Genomic DNA, 25,829 nt, shown 5'->3' on the forward strand with positions numbered 1-25,829 from the left:
TTTTGGTTTTTTTTAATGACAATCATAACGGTGTTACTATAGCTGACTTGAGATGATTTCATTGATGGGGATGACAGAGTACAATTCATGATTTAATTTGGTTTAAATAAATTGAATAGAAAATATAGTAGTAGATTTGAATCTACCGATTTTTCTTGGGGACATAGAAAAACCTTTACCAGCTATGTGTCCCAGCTAATAAATTTCTAACATGAGTGTATACAGTGTTGCAAAAAATGATAATAATGTTTTTAATATAAGAGTCAACATCAAATGTTGTAATACGGCTAACTAATCTGTTCTAGTCACTTTTAATTGTAGACCAAAATCTAGTCATCTTATAGTTTTTTTATTAAGAATGCTTCGATTCATGGAACTCGACAGTATTTTGTCATACATCAACATAGTTTAAAATTTTAAGGCATTATTTAAAAGTATAGTTTGTGAAGTTTTTTTTTAAAGTGGGATTTGCTTGAATCACGGGATAGCTTAATGGATTGAGTGGGCAAAAGTGAAAACTACAAGTTTTGTATTGTATTTGGAAAAAGATTATAGCAGGGGTCATGTTGAGATTACAACAGGGGTCATATTATTCTGTCAAACTTCGTACACTCGATATTAATTATCAATTAAACATTGCAACCATTCTAAACTCTTAGAGTTGCTAACAACTTTTTGATTTGGTCCATTTGAAGTGCTAATTGGCACAATAGATATTATAAGAGTAGTTTTACTTTATCATTAAGAATCGAACTCGAATATCCCAAAATTTACAACTAACACTCACATGTTATACATCAACCATTTGCACTTGATCATGATGATAAATATAATAGAAAATAAGCCAACACAAACTCATCCAAAAAGTCTAAAATGAAATTGGAAACCACAAGTGTTGGGAGACCGAGAGATCTCTGAAAGCACCAATGAGCTTATCTTTCATGACAAACAAGAGTCAAACACCACATTTCAAACCAAAACCCTATAATTTTTTATATGACTCACACTTGAACACAACAATTTCTTCCTCAAGTGCGAGTCGCACACATCTTATTATACTTGCACACCGTAGTTACCAATGAAACATGGCTCTCGAGTGCATTGCCAGAACGATTTTCGATAAAAGGATCCAAAACCATAATTTCACCCCACTCGGCTCCCATCAAGTCAAACCAGAGCTCATATAGTACTTATTGGGAGAGTTAAGACGAATGCTGAGGGACACAAATGGTTAATGATCGAGGACAAACAAGAGATCATGACACCACATATCCACTCAAACCTTAAGTCATTAGATAAATATGTCAGATTTTTTATATATCCAACATTTAATTCATCCATAATCGATGTGAGACTAACATCTCATCCATGACCCAACACTAAGTAGTCATTACTAAGGCAAGTCAGATCATTAAGTTCTTTTAATAGGCAAATGTTAAGGTTAATTACTATTAGACTACACATTTTAAAACAACAGCTTGATTTTTCGAGCCTATGATGAATGTGCATGTTATGATATATGGGATGTTCATGTTACAATCACAAAACTTAAACTAACACACAAAAATCAAATTAAAAACGGAGAGGAAATATGCAAATTTAATTTTGAGCAAAATAACTATAAATTTTATAATTTCTTTTCTGGCTACAATACATTTACTAAATTTTGTAAAATGGCCATCAAAAATAGTTCCTTTTAATTAGTTATATTTTCATTACAAAAGATATAAGGTGACACATTAAATAAACATGTGATCTTCTAAGTAGACTCCACATCGATTTACTCAACAAAAAAAAAAGCAGATCCCACATCGATGTCACATCATTAAAAACTAAATTATAGTTGTATAAAATTTATAAGATACAAATTATTTAATGTACTAGATATTGCGGTGGTAGCCAAAAAATCATTTGGAATACATGAATACAAGGTAAAATAAAAGTTTTTGATAATATGACATTGATGTGGGCTCACGTGAAATACATATTACTTCCTCAGTTTTCATTCAACAGTCTTTTGATGTCTGATCTTATGTTTCTATTTAATTGTCGTTTTGATATTTTAAGGTATGATTTCTATTATACAATATTTTACTTACTCAAACTCATTTTGAATAAAACTAATTAATCGTATGTATTTGGAAAACTCAAGTTTATTATTTTTTTAATTTTTTTTTAAACAAACTTACCATTTAGTGTTCCATAACACGGGCTTTAGGGTCCGTTTGGTTCGAGAATTAGGAGGGGAGGGGAGGGGAGGGATTTTTACGGAGGGGAGTGGAAGGGAGATATTTTTAATTAAAAGTGTGTTTGGTTCACAAGGGGAGGGGAGGGATTTTAACAGTATTTTACCGTTTTACCCTTAAACTTAATTAAATAAAAGAAACTGTTTGTTTTTACGATTTCAGAAACTGACAAAGACAAGCACACATCTAAGCTGCTATTTTATCTTAAATAATAATACTACGATATAGACAATGAGATGATGAAATTACTCACAATTCACTTTGGAGGAAGCCTCAAGCAGTCGTTGACAACAACAAAGTAGTAGTAAGAGCGGTTTGTACATCTAACAAATAAGAGTGGTAGATTATATAATAATAAAAATTGTTACAAGGAAAATATAACAAAATAATAATAATAATTGTTACAAGAATAAGATAACCTAATAATAATAATAAGATTGTTACAAAAATAATATAATCTAATAATAATAAAAGTTGTTACAAGGTTAATATTGAGATTTGAAATTAATTTAAGGATAATTATGGCAATGCAATAAAATTTTAAAGAGATTTGCTCCCATCCCCTCCCCTTCCCTTCCCTTCTAAAAATTGAACCAAACACTTCAAATTAAAAATCTCCCCTCCCCTTCCCTCCCCTCCCCTCCAAAACTCTCGAACCAAACGGACCCTTAATGACAGAAATTAACATAAAGATTACCTATTTTAGTTTACATGTCCTAATTTTGGAGAAAAAATTTAGGGACTTTCAACAATTGCTTAAAATTTCGACAACCAATTTGCCTAGTTACTCTTTAAAATTATTTTTTTGGTTTAAGTATATTTTTGATCTACTGTCAAAAGTATACCGTAGATCTAAGATTGTATTTGGTTTTTTGTTTTGGTCATTTTAATTTTGTTTCTTATGAAGTGGACTTGTAAAATATACATTTTTACTACAACTACTAAATCAAAATAAGGAAAGACTAATGTGGATATTTTTTTATATAAAATATTTACAACTGTGTGCACAAATGGAAATTAATTAAAATTTAAAATTAAAAAAAATAGAAAAATGAAATTAAAACTAATAATAAACATTGAAAAAATCTTCTTCATCTTCAATCCTAATCTTCATCCTCAAAATCAAAATCATTCAAACAAATTAAACCAAACTCAATCTTTAATTATAACTCATATCCAACCTCATTCCAATTATTATTGTTGCTTTTGGTTTTCCTGTCAAACACAACAAAAACAATATTGTCTTCTTAAGAATCTAAACAAAACCAATTATTATTTTTTCTTTACTGCGTTGATGTTAGATGAGCATGCAGAACAAAGGGAAAGGGAATGGAAAATGAACCAATTCTAGGTTTAACTTGTTGGTACTAATGTTAATTTTCATATTCTTTTATGGGTTTAGATTTTGCTAATTTATCAAAAATGAAAACTAAAGGGAAGAGGAACAAGAATAATTTGTGTGTTGTGTGAATTTAATTAGGGATTTTCTAGGTTTGGGTTTGTTTTTATGGGTTTAGATTTGAAGTTGTTTGGATTTTGTTGTCATTGGTATTTCTACTTTGAATATGTGTTTCTGGGTTTAATATGATGATTTATGGGTTTTCTTTTCATTTTTCAATTATTTTATTTTATTTTATTTCTAATTATGTGGCTTTTATTTTATTTTAAAATTAAAAAATTACACAGTCAACATGTGACATGCCATCCACATCAGTTTTGATTGAGCCAAAATCAAGGGGGACCATGGTTTTGCAAAGGGGGTGAAACTTAAGGAGGCAAAAGTGCTATTTTCAAACTTGGGGGATCAAAATCGCAAATTTATGGAACTTGGGAGGTCAAAAATGCATTTTAACCTTTATTTTATAAAAGAGAAGACTTCATACCAATTTATTTTAAAGGGACTAAAACATGGTTTATTACATGGACAAAAACAATTTTTTTAACAATAAAAACAAATTTTCTTATATATGCCAAATTATGATTGATATGTATTAAGCTTTGTTGTGAATAAACAATAATGGGTCAAGTCATTATATTGATGCTCTTTCAAAAAAAAAAAAAAAAGTCATTATATTGATGCTAGATGAGGTCCTCTACTCTCATCTTAGATTATTCATTTAATAAATTGTTGATCTATTGAGTAATTAGCACATGAAAAATATTGGCAAAGAGTGTGATTTCTCTCATCTTTTTGTACTATACTTTTTAAACTCATAGCCATCAAGTATCAATATTTATTTTACGTCAGGTATATACACATCTAATTGGAACATACTATATGATATCATATTTACTTGATCTATTTTTTGTTGGGCATGGAGAAGACCAACATATATAACAATCTCAAAGAGAAACCAAACATTGAGTTGAATTCAATTTCGCTGGTATACATAAATGGTGCATCAATTGAAATGATCAAATGAACAAAGAAAGAAAGAATGACTACTATATACTGATCAGACAACGATATTCGGACATGTTAATTAATTACATGATGACATTCACTTGTCACTGATTGTCTATGTATCCTCCAAATTGATTTCTGAGGATAGAATACAAGCTACAGTTAATAGTTAACAAGTGCAGCCAAACAAAATTAATTAAAGAAGATTAATAAGATCAGCAATACATACTAAAATTGGAAGAAGAAAAATACCAGGTGATGGTTGGACTTATATATATATATATATATATGCTGCATGCAGTGAGGTGTACTGGAGTGATATTGATTCGGCTCGTCTTATAAGTAAGCAAATGTCATTCATTCATTCATTATTTAATAAGATGAGCAGAAACAACACCACTCCTGTCTACTTCTGCAGAATCAATCTAATATATATATGGCAAACTATAACTTATAAATGAAGTATATAATTAATATGCAATGAAGCAAACAAGAGTGATATTGATTCGGCTCGTCTGAAATTGATATGAATATGGATGATTGAACTTGAAGATATAGATGAGCCGGATCAATATCACGCCATGTATACTTTTGCAGCTGAAGCCATATTTATTATTATTATTATAATAAATAAGGCGATTAAAGCTTCTAGCTAGTTATAGTTTTGTGGAAGGAATGACAATTTCTCCCTCCTATAAATAGGACTGACCAATGCACTGTGGAATATATCTATTTATATTATTATATCTCAAATGCTTATCAACGTATATATGACTTTTCTAGTTTAGCAAGATACCCGACCCAATTAATAAGGATGTGAGATAACATAATGTCTATAAGCATCTAGAACATTTATCATGATAAATAAGATTCACAAATTAATTAGTCCACTATCAATCAACATGCATGTTTATCATTGATTCTTCTGCATAATGGAGGAGGAGCACTAATTCTTATTTTACCTACATCTAGCACGTGAAACTACTATATATATGGATGTCATGTCATTTACAAATAAAAATATATAGTTCATTTTTCCTAGTTTGTAGTATAAGATAGGATATAGGATATGATAGTACTTACTTACTCAAAATAAATTAGAACTGTACTGTCCTATTTAACTACAAAAACTTTTTCATAACCTGTGGAATTAGTAGGGGTTATTTAGGGGCGTGTAATGTGATATACATACAAATTTTAAGGGGAACCACTTTGATAGATGGTGGTAAACGTTGAATCCGTATTTGAAAACCATTTTAAAACATTAAGAATGATTGATGTCATTCTAGAAGCTCATGGCCATTCAAAAAATGTGTTAGTTTGGGAAGTAAAATAGTTTAGTGTTCATCAGAGAAAAATAAGTAAAACGGTAAAAAAATTCCCCTAAAAATCGAATTTGAGTATTATTGGAACAATTTGAGTTAAACGTAACTCATTAGGTACTTGAACTTAATCTACGAGAGAGAACACAATTAGTCTATGAAAAAAAAAAGCAAATTTTGGATTGGAATCTCAACACTTTAGAGTTGACTTTATAGAATAAGGTTCAACAGTTCCAACCTTTTTTTTTTACAGTAAAACATAGCTTCATTCCATAAAACACATAACATTACAAAGGGCTAATGTTAATATTGAAAGGGTGCCATTCCCCTACAATTTAAAAGAGTAAATTTTAGAGAGGTGGTCTACTAAATCATGATGTAAATTACACATACTATTTGCAGAGAAATGTGAGGACTTATACCAACAATCATATCCAAATAACCAATGCATCAACAATGTCCATCAACTGATATTGACAAAGGAAATGTGAGAATCCACAATTTTTCTTTCTATCCAGTTACGGATCATTTTTTTGGCTTCATCACGAGCATTTCGACTTTAATTGGTCTCGATCTTGTTTACTATGTCACACTGAATAAGCATTAGTTGCTAAAAGGCAAATGAATTGAAGTCAGGAGCAGCCTCATAAAGAACTACACGCCTTATGTTATACCAAACATCAAAACTTAGCTGACATACACACTTAATACAAACTAAACATGAATACAAGATCCAAAACACAATACAACACACGTAAAACACAAAGTCACCTACAAACACACAAACACTAAAGCATAAATTGAACAACACGAAATAGATCAAACAACAAATCAACCATGGAGGCTTTGGTGGTGGGCAACAAAGATCTGGATCTGGCGGCACAATAAACTTCACTGTAGTGGAGGAAATGGGTGGAGGTTCCAGTGGAGGGCGGGTGGGTGCCAACCATGAAGGTGGGGGAGCAACCATGAGGGGGAGAGCTTGAAACATCGTTTTCGGATTTAAGATGAGGGAGAAAATTGTGACAACTGTTTGATTGTTTTGTGGTGGTGGCTCGGGTGGTGGTCGCATCGACGGAAGAGAAAGCTTGGCGGCGGCTCGTGGTTGAGAAAGAAGATCTCTGGTGAGTGAGAAAGGTTCTGGTAAAGGATGAAGAGATAATTGAGGGGAAAGGAAGATGCTCCTACTACAAGAGGAGGGAAATACCACCAAAAAGGTGGGGGAAGAAACCCAACATGAAGGTGGGGGGCGGCCACCAAACCCTAAGATTTGGGGGGCATTTTCTATAGAGAAGGGAGAGCCTCTCTCTCTAAACAGTCTATAATACACCTTCCCTCACTTCAACAGTTCCAACCTTAACGTGCTTACAAGTGGGATCAATGAGAGTATAAATGTTGCAACTTGAAAGAAACACTAGTTCAGCCAAAACTCCAAAGATTGTCGAGGTGTAATTTTTTCTTTAAAGAATGTGTAATATTGTATATGTCAAGTTTAGTCATACAATTTTATAAAAATTGATTATTGAATAAATGAATTTTCGATAAAGTGAACTTTTTTTTTTTTGAAGGAAGTAAAGTGAACTAAATACGAAGTAATTTATGTTTGAATAAATTCATATAAATATAATTTGAACAATAGATTGATAACAAAAAATAACAGATGAAAACTCTAAATCCCAATTTCAAGTTATATCTATTCGAAGTTAAAAATAATTTAATTTGAAAACACTCAAACATATAGCAAAAATATTCTATATATTTAAAATCACTTTTGTCTCTCACATGTCACACAAATATTGGAATTATTTTTTTATTATTTTTTTTAAATATCTTAACACACCAATTTCTAAGAAAAGAGATCTTATTTATTCAGAGTTCAATAGTGATTCATGAATCATGAGGTAAGAAGATTCCGACTAAATATTTTTCTGACCAAATAATTTCTCGCCCATTAACCACTTGTGCCATGGTTTTGGAAAAGTTTGTTTCATGCTTTCTTGTTTTGTATAAGAAGATCAAACGAAACGTTGACCGAATCTAACACACTATTGTTCCTTTGATAAAAAGTGCATTGGAAAATTTGCTTTTGTTGGAATCTATACCAAACAGACTAGTATTATTAAAACAGCAAAAAGGTTGAAGGAGGGAAGGATTATCATATTCATACTTGTCAAAATTCTATTCCCTCTAGCTGTAATGTTGTGCCTTTAATCAACTGTCCAAGCTTAGGACGTTTTGGGAAAACAAGGGACATAATTTTGAACCACAACATTTAAAATATACTAGAAGCACTTTTTACCAAACAAGAATTTAGCCGCCGCCACTTTTTCTTCTCGTGTGAAGGTCGTGGTTTCAACTCTCTTTAAAGTGAGAATTTTTGATAGATGATAAATTTGTTAACTCTTGTTGAACTTCAAAACATATCAAGAACCTGATATATCTCGAAGACTAACCACCTAAACTTTATGTGGAAAACAAGAAAACAATATCCTCGAAGATAAAACAAACTAGTAAAGACCATTTGTTTAATAATATGTATCAAAGGGCTTTAGATTCTCAAAAATAAAATAATTAATTATCCCAATTTATGCACGTTAAATTTCTACATCATCATATAATAAGGTTATTCTCGTAGAACTTTTTTAGAAACTTCCCCTCTTTCCCCCTATCTTTTCATTTAGGCAGTGTGCGAGAAAATGGTAAGTTAAAACGACCGGGGAGAATGAATTGAGCTGCTATTGTCTGATATAAGTTTGATACTGCAGAATCAGAAGTGGGGTTGAGGAACAAAATGACTGACCTATTTGTTGGTATACGAGACAAGGTAATTAAACACATAAAAACCATGATTAGTGTGATCTACTCGCGAAGTAGACGTTGTTCAATAAAATGTAAAATCATAGGTTTTAATCGTTATGTGTATATCATATTAATGCGTGATATATGTGGATGAACTCCAAAAAAAAAATTGTAAGTGGATGAAAAAAATTCCTTCTAAAAATAGTTCATAACCAAATGAATAATACCTTGAACTCTCCTGATCCAACGCTATATAAGTCAAAACTCATCCAACAAATATATGTTTAACAAATTCTTAGAGAATTTCCAATGTTCAAAATATTATAATTACATTAGTAATCTATAAAAATATAATTGGTTTAGCAGAAAAAGTTACATAGTTACAATGTGATCAACTAAAGTTCAAATCCTAGTTGGGAGAAATACTTATATTAGTTTTAACTTATCCTAAAAAAAACTAACTTGTAATACTTATATTAGTTCTATCTATATTTTTTGTGAAACTTACTTTTCTGAATACACCCCATAGTGTCTAATATTATCGAGCTTGATACGTGGATGGCTTAAAATAAATGGACTATAATACTATATTAGATCTTTAGATTAGTCTTAACTAATCCTCACAAAATCAACATGTAAGAATTAAGATAGTGTGAGTCACTCAGTCTTTGTAACTCATTTCAAGTGGCTCAAAGGGTGGTTTAGCCTCTCAAGTCTTCTCTTACAATCTGTCGTTTCTTTTCTAGGGCATAACTTACTTTTTTTTTTTTTTGAAGAGAGGGTATAACTTACATTTAGTAACTGATATACCTCAAATAAACTACAAATTTTTATTATTGAACATCTCTTTCATGTCATGAAAATCGTCCAGAATTGAATTTAAATTTAGAGTCCTTAAAATTTAAAATTCAATAACAAGTGGTTCCAAGGGTGCTTAAGTAGCTGAAGTCTTCTCTTGCAATGAAACTATGATAAAAATTATAGTCTTCCATGTCATGATGATCGTCTAGAATTGAACTTAAATTTTAGTTAGAGTCCGTAAAATTTAGAATTCAATAAAATTGCCATGAAAGTCACTACGTACATCTGAACCTGTTTCAGTTAAATGAAATAGTTGAGTTGAAATGTGCCTTAAAAGGAGAAGAGAAATGATATTTGTACAACTGACAACTTTATCTTTCATACTCACATTATGTTTTTATTCTCTCTCTTCCTTTTTCTCTCCATTGTTTTTGACCAATGAAAAGTGAGAAAAAAGAAATTATCACAAAAGTTGTTTAAAATGGTTGTTTAAATATCACTACTCAAAGGAGAATGAGTGGAATTCAAAATCACGTTATGGTTCTTAAAAAAGAATGATGGATATGTTAAATATTTTTAATGAATAAATTATTTTTATCTTATCTTGCTTTTATTTTTGGACAAATTTTATTCTATCTGGTTAGTTAACAGAGCTCTCATTCAGAAATAAAATTTAAACTAAAGTGGCAAAATGGAATAATATTCAACATTAACTTATCATATCCTGATGTCTGTCTCATTAATGGTTTGACATCTCTTTTATTCTTGCCACCAAAAAACCCTTGGGGGGCGTTTGTTTTTGGGAAACACAAATTATTTTCAGGAATAACATACCCGGGAATGAAAATATGAAAATTTGATTCTTGGGTATTTGTTAAAAAAAGTGTTTGGCAAATAACTTGACATTCCTGAAAAAATTGGAAGTTACGATTTTTTTTTTTTAAATCTATGCATAATATCATGGGAATGCACATTCCCATCTCTTTACATGGGAATATATTCATGGGAATAATGGAAGTTATGGGAAGTTACTCCATTCCCAGGAACCTTTATACCCAGGAATATTTTTTTCTCAACCTCATAACAAACATGGATATAATCATTCCCTAGCCATGTATTCCCGGGAATGTCATTCTTAACCTTGAAACAAACACTCCCTTGAATTCTTATATTACGGGCTAGTAAAATTCAGTATTGCATAGATATTTATAGTTTTTATTTAAATTGGTTTTGTTGGATAGATTGGTAGCTTCCTAAATTAATTTCAATAATAAATATAAACTTATTTTTCTACAGTTCTTCGCTTAGTACACTCGCCGTAGAGCAAACTTGGAAGACATCTTCAACTGCCCAAAGTAAATGTGAAAAGGGGAAGGACAGAAATACACGGTCAAATAAATTTTTAACACCTATACATGTATGAATGAAAATCTGAACAGCTTTTCTTTTGAACCCCCAAAACCAAAACCCAACATTTCAAACTAAAGTCTATGCAAATAGTAATTAACAAAGCTCTTGCATCCTAACTTGATACAAAACAAATCCTAAAACAATATGCTTAAAGGGGTCGCACAAAGGGGTTACTGGTCTTACTGAAATTTCTATTAACTTACACTACACGAAAGCAATGGCAATGTGGATTGAATCAAATTAATCAGTCTGCCTCTCAACCTGCTCACAGTATTCCTCAATGTTTTACAACACTCCATCTCAACTTGAAACTCATTGGCTTGTAGCATGTGGAGCTGCCTTTCCAGATACCTATTAAGACTTGCATTGGCAATGCTAATGAGATTAAGTGACTCACTAGTGTGCATAAATTTCGTGACAATAAATCCAGCTAGAACATGTTGATCTGCCTTCACAAGTTCCGTAATGAAATTAGGGAAAAGGATCCTTCTGAAAAATTGATTTTCACTATCTTCACTATTGGTAAATCCTCTACCTGATGCCAGAGCTTGTTGACATCGGTTGGATAAGTTTCCAACCATATAGCAGAGATAAGAGAAAGTAGTACCGTAGGTAGAACCAGTGGCGATAGAAGTGAGAATGCCAGAAGATAAAATTAGAATTAATAACTCGCAATCCTTGCTCCTTGTTTGAGGGATACCCTGTCTTACACTATCTTCAACTGCACCCAGGCACTGCAACTGTAATGTTTTGTAGGGCAGCATGAGTGACATCTTCAAAGCCAGAAAGCAATCCATGCTTAATGCTATCTCATTTAAGCGCGTGGCATCATCTTCATCAAGTAACATACCATTGGGTTTTGATGATGATTGATCAATCAGTCTCAGCACATCACTAAACCTTGACAGGCTCATGAATTTTCTCAAAATCTCTGCCCAACACACATGTAAAGGGTGAACGGAAACAGAGTCCACGATCTTTTCTTTCTCAGGCTTATCTACTTCCTCCAGACTTTCCCATCCTTCGTCCCAATCATCATTGTTCCAGTCATTTCCTCCATCAGATGCTTCAGTAGTGATTTCTCCGTCTTTACCCATGGTGAAAAGTCCCTCCCACTCTTCCAAAATAGAAACCAAGGCATCAAAGTGGGGATCTTCAATAGCTTCTCCACACAACCTCAAAAAGCAAGAAACAGCCGTGTCTACATTCAATAGATCATCGGGGGTTATTTCTATGCTAGGAGAGATTGATGTCAGAAGCTGAGATGATTTAAGGGCAACCAAAGTATTTGTAAACCTACTAGAAGAATCTTTGTGATCTGGTGACTCCTTGTCAACACCAGTCTCACCCTTCCTACTAGCATAAAGTGATTCATCCCAGTCTTCCCATGGTTGAACATTGGCAAGTATTTCTGTAGAGAAACCCTTAATGTTCTTGCCTGAGATAAATTGCATAAGCTCTAGCACATAAACTCTAATGGAACTTGGCAACTGTAAATTGTCAGAGAACTTGACCATTTTCTCCCAAATGACATGTCTAACACATTGCAAAACTTTTAAATCACCTTCTATCTTGCTTAAAGATGACAATATATGATACAGGTTCTGGCTCTCATGCGATCCATTGACCAATTCCTGCAGAACAGCTTCAAGAATATCTGAATAGAAACGAGGAAGATCTTGGGAACCTGTGCCAACATCAGAAGATGAACCAGTTTCCAATGAGGCAACAGAAAATACCTCTGCGATGGCACTAAACCCACAACCAGAAAAAACCATAGCTTTGGAAAAATTATAAATTTCTACAGAGCAATGACCACTTAAGCCACAGTTTACATAGCCATATATGCTGCCCCAGCCCTGACTAGGGGAGATGATATCCTCCATCACCAATTTCATAAATACTTTTAAACAACTCGTTAAACACTGTGGGTTGAAGCTAATAATTTCTCCTGAATTTTCCTCCAGTGAAATTTCCTTCATATCATCTGTCAATCTCATCCAAAAGTTCAAAAGAACAATAAGGCACTCTTGCCAAGCTGAATTGTCAGGTAGGAATCCATATGAACTATGAAGAGGCACAATTACAGTGAGGTACTGCTTCATGATAGCCAAAGCATCAGACTGGTTCAAAAGTCTAATATACTTTCCACATGAATCATAGCTCTGCTCAAGCTTACTTAAAAAGCCTTGAAGGCATTCAGGAGTTCTACTACTAGAATCAGTTGTAGCTTTAGTCTCCAAAGCACTTAGCGAACTCAGGATGTAATACTTGTAGACATCCTGCCATGACATGAAACCCTTGGGCAATGAATCGCCATAAATATTGACAAAAGCCTGTATCATTTTTGACAATGCAGACAAGCTACTTTCCTCAATACATGCATAAACTTCATCACCAAAGCACTCAAAGTTCAAACCATGCAACCCGGCTATATTTTTGAAGTTCAGGTTATTGATAAAGGAAACATTTTTGCACTCTTTCTCAACGACCTTGTAATAATGAGCAAACCTTATATTGGCATTTTCATGTTCAGGATGTGCTATTGGTGATATATCTTTGGTATTTTCCAGCTGCAAGTAGCACTCTGACAACAGACCATACACATAAGAAAGGCGAAGTTTGTTGCACCCATCGATTGCAGGATAAACCTTTGTTGAGATGGTTTCAATGGTTTTAACACCATTACCAATTATTTCTTCTTTATAACCTGCAACTTCGGCTGTAATATCATCATTTGTCCAAACATCAGAAACAAGAACAGCACTTAGGAAATGCAATAGCACCTGCACAAAAACAAAGAAACGGTGAGGTCTAATCAATATGTATGCATTTTGTCCAAAGAACTTGTTGACTTAAAGGAACAAGCAGTTAAACAAGGACCTGAAAATAACTTGTACAACTCAATACCCCTTCACATGAAAGCTCATTTTGCTTATAAAACATGGACAAAATACATATTTATAATTACTTTATACCTATGAAGCACGGACACTTCTCGGATTAGGCGTGTCCCAGTGTCGGACACGTGTCGTGTCCGATACCGACACGACACCGACACTTGTAATTACACCGAATAATGTGATATTTTCAAATTATTAGTTGTGACGGCGTGTCAGTGTCTGTGTCGTGTCCGGTGTCCGTGCTTCATAGCTTTATACTAAAAAATAATGCTACATGACACTGAAAATCTAAGGCTTTGTATGGGAGTTAGGAGGGGAAGGGAGGGGAGGGTTTTGGGGGGTTGGAAATATATAGAAAAATGGACAAAAAATTCACATTTTTTGAAAGAACAGTTTTTTAGAGAATGATAAACTAATACTTATGATTAATATACTTTTAATTTTAAGAATATTATAACAACATAGATTGAATTTGAAAAATTCATATAAACCCTTCATAACCCCCCAAAACCCTCCCCCAATACAATTTTTGAGTTCCCCCAAATGAGGGGGATTTTTTATTGAGTAAAAAATTAACCTCCAAAGCCCTCTCCTCCCAATGTCTTCTATTTCTTCCACTTGCTCCTTCCTTTTTTCCAAAACCCTCCCCTCCAAACTCCCAAACAAAGCCTAAGTGAGAGATTGGAGAGGTTAAGTACAGAACTTCGACAACATTGCCATTGAGCCAAGGAACTAAAAGATAAATGGTTTCATCTCAATCAATACATTTTTCTTTAACATTTATGTTTCATAGAAGTTATGCAAATGCTCATACCTCAGTACTGTCTAAGTCATAAGTATCAGCCAATCTTAAAATGTCCTTCAAAATGTGTCTTTTTTCTAACTTTACCGACTCAATGAGAGAGATAACAACATTCTCAATGTATATGGAGTCCCTGGACAAAAAGCGCTCTGTTTCAACCCCAGGAATTATTTTCTGTAGAGCTCTGGAATGCTCAGTGAGTCTCTTTTGCTCTTCTAACTTCAGTTTCCACTCTCTCCAAAATGAAGACTGTACCTTGCCAAGTTTATCTATATCTTCTGGAAAAAAAATCAAACAATATCTTAGTCAGTATGATCAAGTCCACAATCAGTACAAGCATGATAAACAACATTACAAATAGACGCGGCATACACAAGGCAAAAAAACTGCAACCGAGGAGTCAACTACTTAATAAATGTATGAAGAGAAGAAAATAACAGAAAAGCCAAGTACCAGAACTGGGTGATGTATGTTTTTCCTTGAACCTCCTCTTCAATATCTCCTTTCGCTGAACGGGGTCAGTACCTAATCCAGAGTTGTGTAGCAAGCTGTATGCCATCCCAACATTCATAATGCTACATATTTCTTGGTAGTCTTTTCTTATTTTGAGTTGTTCTTCTATAACTTCTACCCCATTAAAAGCATCCACAAGATTCAGAAGATACGAGCACCCCGTTATATCTTCATCTTCAGTGACTGGAGGTTCCATAACAGATCTTGCTAGAGAGGCAATCAGGTTGTCTCTTGGGGCAAATCCATTTCTAGCCAACCAGGATAAAATGGTCACCACAGCCTGTGTTCTGATGTTTAAATACTGCTTTCCAGTACTCAACTTTTCATTAAGATATCTTTTGTTACTCAAGTCAATCAACCAAGGGAGTTGTAAAGCAGCAAAAGAAAGAACTTTACCATTTTCAGTCAAGACCGATGCCCAGTCAGTTAAATTTCCCACAGCCAAGGTTTTAGCAACAATGGAAAGTGTGTCTTTAATTTTCTCAAGATGAACATCCTGATTGTCAGTGCTATTAGCATCAAATTCTTGAAAGCTCACGTTTCTATCTAGTATGTTTTGAAAACTTTGCTTTTGAAGTGATTCTACAGTTGAGCCTTGCACTGAAAAATTTGAAGGATTTGTCCCAGTTGACATGATTAATGTTTCACACTGGCCATGCATATCCAGGTCTTTCCATGCATGGAGAAGCTCACTAATGGATTCCTCATCACAGTGGCTCAAGGCAAACCCTAATAGCTGCTTTCGAGAATCCACGTCCATATTTTCTAGGGCAGGACCTCTTGCAATTGCAGCACATAAATCCCATATGTTACCATGTCCTTTTCTGGCCAAAACAAGACAAAGATCAAATGCCAATTGTAAATCACCAGAAACTGCAGCTTCTCTAGCAATAGCTTCTTCAACAGCTGATATGTCATCAGCAGACCTCAAGCCAAGAAGTCTGGCAACCTCAACAAGCTCATCAACATGAAAATATGCTCCAGTTTGACTTGTGATTGCCATCTTTACAATTTCCATAGGATCTTTTATTTGCCTGAATTGCATGGGAAGAATATTCACCCCAAGGTTTGGAAGCTTAACTGTAAGCGCATCAATAATATCTGCCTCTGCCTTCACATTTCCACTACTTGGACATAGATTAAGACATTCTTTAGCTTTCCAGATCTGGAGCAAAACAGAGCAACATAATTAATCAATTCATGTGGTGGAGATTAGAGCTTAAAGAAAGCTTCAATATAATTGGAAAATGGCACTGAGGTATTTTATGAATTAGTGTTAGACGTTAGTTAACATAATGAAGGATGTGTTTGCCACAAAAAATAAATAATAATACTAGATGTTGCATTTAGTAAGTCGATGCACTCAATCTTACTTCAGAACAAGAAAGGCTTGAAGCTGAGAAAAAGTACTCCCTAGCTGCTTGAATTACAAGGCTTTCTGCCTTCTCTGATGCCAAAGAAACAGAACTTGTACCCTTCAAGTAATTACGTGCAAGAGAAAACTTCCCAGCTTTAAGCAATCCTCTGCAAAACTCAATCAAAATATATTCCAGGTCCAGAAAAGGAAATGCCTTTTCCCTCAAGTACTGCATATCACGCCACATGCTGGCCCATTCACTATCTGATCGGCCAGGCTGACGGCGAATAAATTTAGAAAGAATAAGGCGAATAATCTGTTTCACACCCTTTTCGTCTAATTGAGCCCCTGGGAAAAAGTTTAATGGCTTTGGGACCTGCATAGAACAGAAAGATAACATAGTAAACACAACCTGGCTAAAAAGCAATGAGAGGAATTTCATAATATTATTGCTAAGTAGCAGAGGAGGAAAACAATGTAAAACAAAAATATTGCGATCCAAATTATGGCGACACACACATTGTAAGTACAGTTACTTTCATTTCCGATGTTAAATTAAAAGATTTAGAGATCCCCTTCATGAATAACATAAGACATACAAGTTTGATTGTCACAGAGGAGAAACTACCAACCTGATAAAATGCCAAAAGTCTCCCTGCTTCAATGTGCCCTTCAGCAACTCTAAGTCTTTTCTCAAGGCTCTCAGCTTGAATTGCACTATCTGCACAATAATAAAAATTTAGTGTACTCAAACAGATTGATAGAAAATGCGACTGAATCAACAAGATTCTCAAGAATTTACTCAATAACAAATGCAAAAATACACAAACAAGCAGCATCTATCTTTGGTTTGGGAAATAACACAATTCCACAGGTATATGCCAATCAAGTATATACAGTTGAAGAAAAGCTACATGATATTGAATAGCCAGAGTGCTAGCAGAATACTCATCCACACTGAATAAGTAGCAAAAACATGAAAAATAAAAAATTGTCAACATACAAGTCAGTACTCTCTGGTTGACAAAAGATGCTGGTGTAAGACCGAAAAAGGAAATCAATAGGTAGGGAACAATTCACACGATTGTATTACAGGGAATTCAACGCTGATTTAAACATGGGCCAAAAAGTACACCAGACTGAAAATTTTCAAAAGCTTATAGAGTTGGCACAGAAAGCTATAGTATAGGCTCAATAGAAAATGTTTGAGTAACTTTTTTATACTTCTTTGTAATTAATATGCCCAAGAAAAGAATAATAGACACTGGGGATTTCAAAATTATGGCATGGATTTATTTGAAGACATTTTTTCGGTTGACATAAAAGGGTAGAACAGGCAGGTTGGATATGAGTTAGTGATCAATTAGAATTCTCCAAGTAGCCATCAGGTGAAGTAACATTTTTATCAAGGTTGTTATGTAAGGAGAATAACGAGTAAAACTATTGAGAACCTGAACTGAAGGTGCTGGTAAGCAGGTATGATTGATGTACAAGTGATGAAACATCTTAATAGACAAATGGTCAACAATGTTCACTTAATGGGTTTACAATGTATTGAATTAATTAACCACTAGTCTAGTTTGGTCTGGTAAATTGTTCAAAACTGGAAAATTTTATACCAGGAATTCCAAAATTTAATTCTTTAGCCGACTCCACTTAATGGGATAAGGCTTGGTTGTTGTTGTAACGGTAGGGGTGTTAAAGATTTGAAATCTCAACTACTTCTAGATCAAATCACATGCTAACTAACTTCATTGCTGCAAATATATTATGTAGACAATATCCGCAACCAAGTATGGCAAATGGCTACGTATAAATGCATCCACTGATCTGAATGCATCTGTTGAGATTTCTACATCGAAGAAAACTCGAGGGTAGAACTAAACTTTGAGAGATCACCTGCAGACCTCCCTCCTCGAGAATTTTGTTTGTTTCTGAAACTCCCTCAAGGTTATGAATGACGATTTGTTAAAAATACGATGATGCCCTCTTAAATGCCAATGCTTTCTTAAACCTCCCAGCTTATAGTTTTGCCCCTGTAATGTTTCATTTTCAACTATTGTAGTGAAGCCCTAAAATGTTAACAAGCGCAATAAACTACCCCCAAGAAATTAGTAAAATTACATCATCACATTGCTCTTAAGATATTAGAATAAACATGAAACCTAACTCACCATGCATTTGAGGAAGCTTAGATAGTATGGCTGACATGATGCTCCACCTATCTGTAACTGTGCACAAATATATGCATTGCAAAGCACAATCAACAGCTTCAACCTCAGTTTCAAAATAGACATTACTTTGGAAATTTCTGCACCCTTCCTCAATTATCACCAAACACATGTCCAATTTATTCTGCAAAGCAATTTCCTTCAACCATCTTACTAGAAATGATTCCTCCAGATTTTGATTTGTAGAATGGGTGACTTCTCCAATTAAGGTCACCCTATGAAACTTTTCGCGCATAAATGGAATAGCTCTGTTGTGTAATCTTTCAATTACATTTTCTTCTTTGACTCCCTTAAGCATAAATTTAAATTTTTCATAGTCTGGCAATTCTCCCCACATGACAAGACTCATATTGAAGCCTGTTTCACTATCATTGTCGTCAGAGTAAATAACTTGATGCAAGTATAAGACATCCTGATGGAACTGCTGCAACTCAGATATGCCTTTGCGAAGAGCAAACTCAAGTAGGCTCAGGCAGTTATCAAGCTGCCCGCTAAAATCGTCCATAGCTCTAGCTCTATCCATATACCATTTTGAGAGCTCATCGATTGATGGCCAAAGAAGTCCAAGAAAATGCTTAACAAGAGGCTCAGTTTTGACTTGGATTTGAATATCATGGTTTTTAACTGATGTATTAATGAAGTTCACCATCTTCTTGCATTCAACCCAATCATCTTGCCTCACAGCAACACCAGACGGAAAAGACCTCCCAGGAAGAAGCTGCACATACATTTGGATAGGAACTGTTTCTGGGATAGAGGCTAAAACTTTCAAAACAAAGGGAGACAGAGAATATGGATGACGCTTGAAAAGCAAGTTCAATGCACCAATTTTCCCACTTTCTGCAAGTGCTACAGCGGCTTCGTTAATAGGCATACTACGGAATTTGCTGTATTCCTGCACAGAAAACCTGCAGAAAACTGTGTCAATGAACTTTGAGTCAGTGGAAACTATCAGAATTATTGAACAATTGTGAATTTTCAAAATTCTATCATTTGTATCCATTTAGGGGACTATGTGTATGCCTGTAATTCTAGCTGAAAAGCTATGCAACAACAAAAAACAGAATTGTGAATTTTCAATTGTTACTAGCACAACCATGAAGTTTCAAGAATATTTTATCATTGAGATTTAAAAATACATAATATAAGTCAATTTTTCATACAGTTAAAGGACTGAAGGTTTTCTTGTATGTGTCTATTGTCTACATGTAGTAAAAACAGAACGAATAAATAGATGGTGGGGTGTTTAACCAGCTTGACCATTTGTTCAACATTCCGCTCCCTCAAATTGGCAAATTATGGACGGAGATCTTGAAATAAACTTATCTTATAAATGCTACTACTTATCTTGCGGATGACAAAATGACAGATTTCAAAAATCAAAAATGCATATCATAATGAAGTCAGTACTAAAGTTGTTGTCAGCAACCAAATGAATCAAGTGAAACTAAGTGATATATACACCTACTTCAGGTACCATGTGAGCTATTCACCCTGATCTGTGAGTTAAGTGATGCTAGTTTTAAATTGGTTCGTATCTTGTCTTATAATGAAGCTTTTGTCTTGCTTGAGCTATGTTTTGAATTTTTTGGTCAAAGCTAAATATGTGGCATGTCCTTGGACAAATTGTGATATCATCATAATGATTATGATAGAAGTAAAGAGGGAACAGTCTGGTGGCGATTTGCACTCCATGCTTAACAATATGATGAATATGGTTAGATGATAGTATCTCTCATATCTTTAAGGAATCCTTAAGGATGTTTTTTACTGTGTAGGAATGATAGAAACCAACTGATATAGAAGAATAAAATAGGGAAAATCCCTTTGATTACAGATAATATTGCAGAACTTCGAGGGTCTGCACCTCCCTATTGCCAAAATGGCCCCTTCCCAGTCAAATCCTCAGATGCCCCTCAATCTTCCCATCTCTCCCCTATTTATTCTTAAAACTTAACCTCCCACTACTGACTTAATTAATTATTAATCATAATATAATAATAAACCATAACTGCATAATTAACTACTATAATTATAATAAAACTGACACAATTCTAATAAGATATCTAACAAGGAACTGGGACAAGATTGAGTTCATGGCTTCCATCTATGTAGTGCAGTTTTTAAAAGGGTTTCTCAGCAAATATAAACAAATATATTGGGGTGTTGGGCAACTTTGTTTGAATGATGTCCTCTTTTGTTTCTTTGTAATTTTGTATTTTTACTTTCATCAAAGAATTTATTGTTCTTCAACTCATTCTAATTTCTTTTCCTCCACTTACTGATGATTCCTTTTTAACTTTTAAATATAAGTTGCAAAAATATATTCAAACAACTTTAAATATCGCAGCAAAAGCATGGAAAACACTTAGTTTATGTTATCAAAATTGATTTCTAGAACTCTCAAGATACCTGCCCATGTTTATTCCAAGAAATGTTTCCAGCCTGTCCTTATATTGCAAAATTTGAAGTCTGGCCAAGCGAACATCCCATACTTCACTAGAATCATCACTATCTACTTCTGAGAATCTATTATGGTCAGTGATACGTAGACCATAAGCCAGCAAAGCCTTCACAGCATCTTCTGTTGGTCCAATTCTATGAACACATTCAAAAACTACAAAATTTCTATCCTTAATATTTGCCAAAAATATATTAATTTCATTTACTCCTTGACTAGAATTCAACCACTGTGACTTCAGAACTTCATCCTTATCCAATCCATGACTATCAGCAAAGTCTAGAGCAGCTTGATAATTTCTCTTCCTAATCAGTAAACCATACATTTCAGGGACAGATTTCTCAGAAAATGAAACAAGGAACCAGAGCAACCTAGAAAGGTGAAATTGTTTAAGCCTGTCTTCAACAATCCACTCTGTCTGGAGCAGGTCCTCTGACAATGCAAAATCAGAAGGACTAGATGTTTCTTTTGATGATAAACTTGCTAAAAGAAAAAGATAGCCCCTACATTTCTGTGCTCTTCCCAGAGCAGGGAAAAAATATGCAGGATCCTCTTCCTGAACCTTTGAAACATTTAGAATGTCTATCAACATAACCACACCATTCCTATCTACAATTGCAATGATATGATCACACCACCAAGTAAAATCCATATAACCCACAAAAGATTTACCACCCCCATTGGATAAATTATCAGACATTGATGAATCATCCCTCTCTCCCAAGACAAATTGGGAGAGTGTAAAGCCTTCTTTGTCCAGCTTAAAAATATGCAAACATCCTGTTAAATCCAGAGTTGCAATGAATGTAGCTTGTGGCGAGATTAGTAGCTTTGGATATATTAGCTGACCTTTATAACCTTTTGGTTTTAAATATAATCCCTCAAACTGCAAAGAGAATACCTGCTCCAGGTCTGTGCTTGAAGTTTTATGCCAAAGAGAAACATGGCAAGATCCTATATGATATATACAACACTAGTTAGCCAAGAACTCGGACAAGCAATATTTAGTAGATAAAAACTGTGTGAGCTCTACGGTATATTCTTCATGTTTTAAAAAAAAAAAGTTATTTGATAAAAGAAGCAAAACGGTTATAGAACATAAAAGAAGAGACACACAAGAAAAGGATAAGGTGTGTTTGAAATTTGAATTGCAATTACATAGTACAAGTTCAGTAATGAATTACTCCTTGTTTGTGATCAAAGAAAAAATAAAGATTCCATGTTTATTTATAAGACATGAAATCAGTGAATATGACCAATCAAAACACTATCATGGCTTACGCAGGTGTCCATATAATTATTTCAAATAACAACAAACTTCTGAAATGTAAAAAAGTCCTACTCATGCAGCAGAAAGATAAAAAAAATAAGGACTATATATTATAACTTTTTGAAATGTTAATACTAGTCATCATTCATATAAAGATAAGACAAACTAAAGATATTGTATAATCATAAAAGTATTATTGAAACTTCAAGCAGAGTATGGAGATCAGCAATCAGCTGCAAGCAACTCAACCCAAAGGTTGTTAACGATACAAGAACTTTATATTGATATCTAAAATATATTTATTATGACGTCTTCTCTTTTTTCTTTTCCTTTCTATCCCTTCTTAAAATTTATTGACTGAACTGTCAAGCTAATGAAAGGCTAGGGTCTGTTTGGTCTGAGAAAACATTTCCTGTTGTCAATTTTATGTACGAGACTATCACCTTGTTTTCAATTTGTTTCCTGTTTTCAAACCTTGTAAAGGAAACTATGAACAAAAAAATTGTTTTCCGTATTCATGTACAAATATTTGAAACAAACTTACAATTTTAGAATTAAAACTGAAAACGAGAAGTGTTTTCTCGAAGTAAACAACCCCTTGGCTTCTAGCATCAATGGAAACAATAGTCAAAAGTCAAACAATTCCTAATCTATTATCATGTAGAAAAAGTGGAACTCTTTTCAGCACCAACCCAGTAGTCTGAGGGAAAGAGAGCTTATATCTAATTGTGTATATCACATGATGTACGTCTTAAATTCAAAACCAACACTTGAGTAAGTTAGCAAATAATTGAGAAAATACCCCAAAGCACACATACCAGACTTCGTGTGAACAGCTGCAAAAAGGTTAAGTTCATGGTGGCGGTCAAAGCAGTAAACGTTGTTGCGGAGATGACTCCTGTGTTTACAAATGTACTTAGGAAAGGTGGAGACACCTCCATAACTGATCTCAATTTGTTGAAGTGAACCATCGGATGTAATGACAGTGAACCTACACCTCAAACAATGTCAAATCAAACTTATACTCAATTTCCATTTAACAAATAGTTCCTAACATTATTTTAAACCATGTAACTTTACCAAATTATGACAGCAAGGACATATTTTCAAGATTACTGACTAACTAATCATCAACAATGACAACAAAGCCTTATCCACTAAGTGGAGTTGGCTACATGGATCAAACAACGTCATAATGTTCTATCATATATCATATTTCTGTACAACTCATTAATCTCTGGATGCAAAGCAACGTAAATTACTTACAGGTAAGACTCGTCGTTCATATTAGAGTCATTATCAGAAAATAAACCTACAATAGGCGCAGATATTTTCAAATCCTTCTTTGTAATTTCTGCCACAACTTCACCGGTGAATTTAATAAAATACAGAGTATCATAATCATCAGCAACTCCAAGAATCTCATCATCTTCGGACCAATCTCCCACACTAAATGTACTAAAATCCGAACCTAACAAACCAATCCAACATCAAAATCAAAATCAAGTCGCGTCTATTTTCACTTTCTAAATTCTTAATAAACACAATCTAATCACATCTTACCGGTGAAAATTGAATATGATTGTTGATAATCATCCTCTTTACTCAAAATCGTAATTCGATTTCCAGCAGCAACTGCAACGTATTTCGCAGTCGGCGAAACAAACAACGACACTAATTTTCGAAGTCTCTTCGGTTCATTATATTCATTCCATTTCTCCTTGAGTTGATTCACACCTTCAATTGGATCCAAATAAAAGTTAATCGAGATCAGAGAAATTCCGTAACCGAATTCGTTCGGTAAAGTACGTTACCTCGAAGTGAGAGAAGAGAAAGCAAGGTTCCTTTGGAATCTTCGTTTGCCTGAAAATTGAAATTCAACGATGAATTGAGAGAATGTGAATTGGAATTGAGTGAGGAAATTGAAGAAATCTAGACCTGGTGTTGTTGTTGTTGGTGTTGAGGAGGGTAATTTGAAGCGTGACGCTGCGTTTGGTAGAGTGGAATCTTCATGTGGAAATTGTTACTGTATCTTCTTCTCCAAAACCCCACACCTCAAAAACTGAACCACATTCGAGTGCTAACTAGCTACAATAAAGAGAAAATGCAGGTGAATTGTGCTTCGGTTCATTCTCATTTTTCGATGATCGATTTTTTTTTTTTTCCTATTACCTTTTCCACCATATGCCTCTCCTCCCTATTTATTTCCAATTTTATCCCTCGTTCAGATTTCATTTTTTGGATTGCATTGTTAGAATTTTGCAGCTGTTTTCGGATTGATTATATTAATATATGAACAATACGTTACAATAATTTTCAAATTTTTTAAGCTTATTACATAAAATCCTAAATTTATTTCTACTCTTAATTTAATACATAAGCAATACCGGTAGCTCCAGCCACCGGTGGAGAGGAAAGGGGGGGCAGAGAGGGGGCGGGCCTCTAGGGAACAAGAGACCATGATGGTCAACATGACACCCAGGCAAACCAACCTTACACCCAGACTGACCTCTTCCCTATTGACCGATCATATGACCCTTGATGGAAACACATCGTTGTAGAGGAGAAAGAAGAATGTGTGCAAATGTTTGAGGAAATGAACCATATTTATAGGGGAGGGGGATTAAAAAAAACGTGGGGAAGCCATCAATGCCGATCAAAAAACGTGTAGAAACACGTTTTTCAACTTGACCACCGTCCAAAACGTTTGAAAAATGTTTTCTTTGTGGTGCATACCACCGACCAAAAGTTTCTGGTGTAATCCGGAATACACATATATTCCGGATTTCATATGCCGGAAACATACGATACTGGGGTGAACAAATGGAAACTTGGGACTTTGAGTATGGTGAGGGTTGGTTCGGAGTTTAGAATCCAGATTTATTCAGCATTGGAATCTTTTGTGTGTCCCACATTGCACCGACAATTTTTGTGGTCCACATCGCCCACATACCTCTATAAATAAGGGTCCCTGTTTTCATTACAATTAAACTACATCAGACAAAAAAACATGGAATTCCCTGGCTTTGATCCGAACACCAAGCTAACTGCAGTCTACTACAACGGTGGAACACCATCTCATCTGTTTAAGATTCGAGACGATGTCGCCCTCTCCGGGTTGAAGGATGAGCTGGATCAAATCAACCGTCAACTCAACCACAAAGACATGAGGAGGGTGGTTGGAGTTGAATATCGATGTCCATTGTCCGACTCAGCCGGATCTCTTCGCTTCAGCCGGATGAAACTCAAGACCGACGACGACGTGCGAACCATGTTATCTGTCTTCGGTTAACATAGTACAAGAGGACCG

At 34.3% G+C, this 25,829-nt stretch overlaps 1 protein-coding gene across 3 annotated transcripts; it reads right to left on the minus strand.

Annotated features, from left to right (window-relative positions):
* Positions 1-10,947: 10,947 nt before the first annotated feature.
* Positions 10,948-24,689, minus strand: LOC11415368 (MAG2-interacting protein 2). 3 transcript variants are annotated; one of them, XM_039831677.1, is made up of 13 exons: positions 24,458-24,689; positions 24,334-24,382; positions 24,083-24,256; positions 23,786-23,990; positions 23,338-23,510; positions 21,201-22,203; positions 18,732-19,696; positions 17,190-17,278; positions 16,574-16,933; positions 15,695-16,365; positions 15,141-15,625; positions 14,700-14,965; positions 10,948-13,768 (listed from the first exon to the last, which is right to left on the minus strand). In XM_039831677.1, exons 1-13 carry the CDS (start codon positions 24,530-24,532, stop codon positions 11,177-11,179), a joined length of 7,107 nt encoding a protein of 2,368 aa, XP_039687611.1. In that variant the 5' UTR covers positions 24,533-24,689; the 3' UTR covers positions 10,948-11,176. The 3 variants fall into 3 exon arrangements, with proteins under 3 accessions (XP_039687611.1, XP_024635243.1, XP_003602296.2); XM_024779475.2 differs by having other exon boundaries at positions 14,700-14,962; positions 15,141-16,365; XM_003602248.4 differs by having other exon boundaries at positions 15,141-16,365.
* Positions 24,690-25,829: the final 1,140 nt, after the last annotated feature.

The sequence above is a fragment of the Medicago truncatula genome, chromosome 3 (assembly GCF_003473485.1).
Source record: "Medicago truncatula cultivar Jemalong A17 chromosome 3, MtrunA17r5.0-ANR, whole genome shotgun sequence".
NCBI lineage: Eukaryota > Viridiplantae > Streptophyta > Magnoliopsida > Fabales > Fabaceae > Medicago > Medicago truncatula.

What these genes read in the sequence shown, in the direction of transcription:
- LOC11415368 (XM_003602248.4), bottom strand. Translation starts at nt 24,532, where the DNA reads ATGAAGATTCCACTCTACCAAACGCAGCGTCACGCTTCAAATTACCCT. An exon ending in ATCATATTCAATTTTCACCG is followed by an intron (nt 23,991 to 24,082) that starts GTAAGATGTGAT and finishes TTGGTTTGTTAG; the next exon opens with GTTCGGATTTTAGTACATTT. An exon ending in ATGACTTAGACAGTACTGAG is followed by an intron (nt 13,769 to 14,699) that starts GTATGAGCATTT and finishes GTTTTTGTGCAG; the next exon opens with GTGCTATTGCATTTCCTAAG.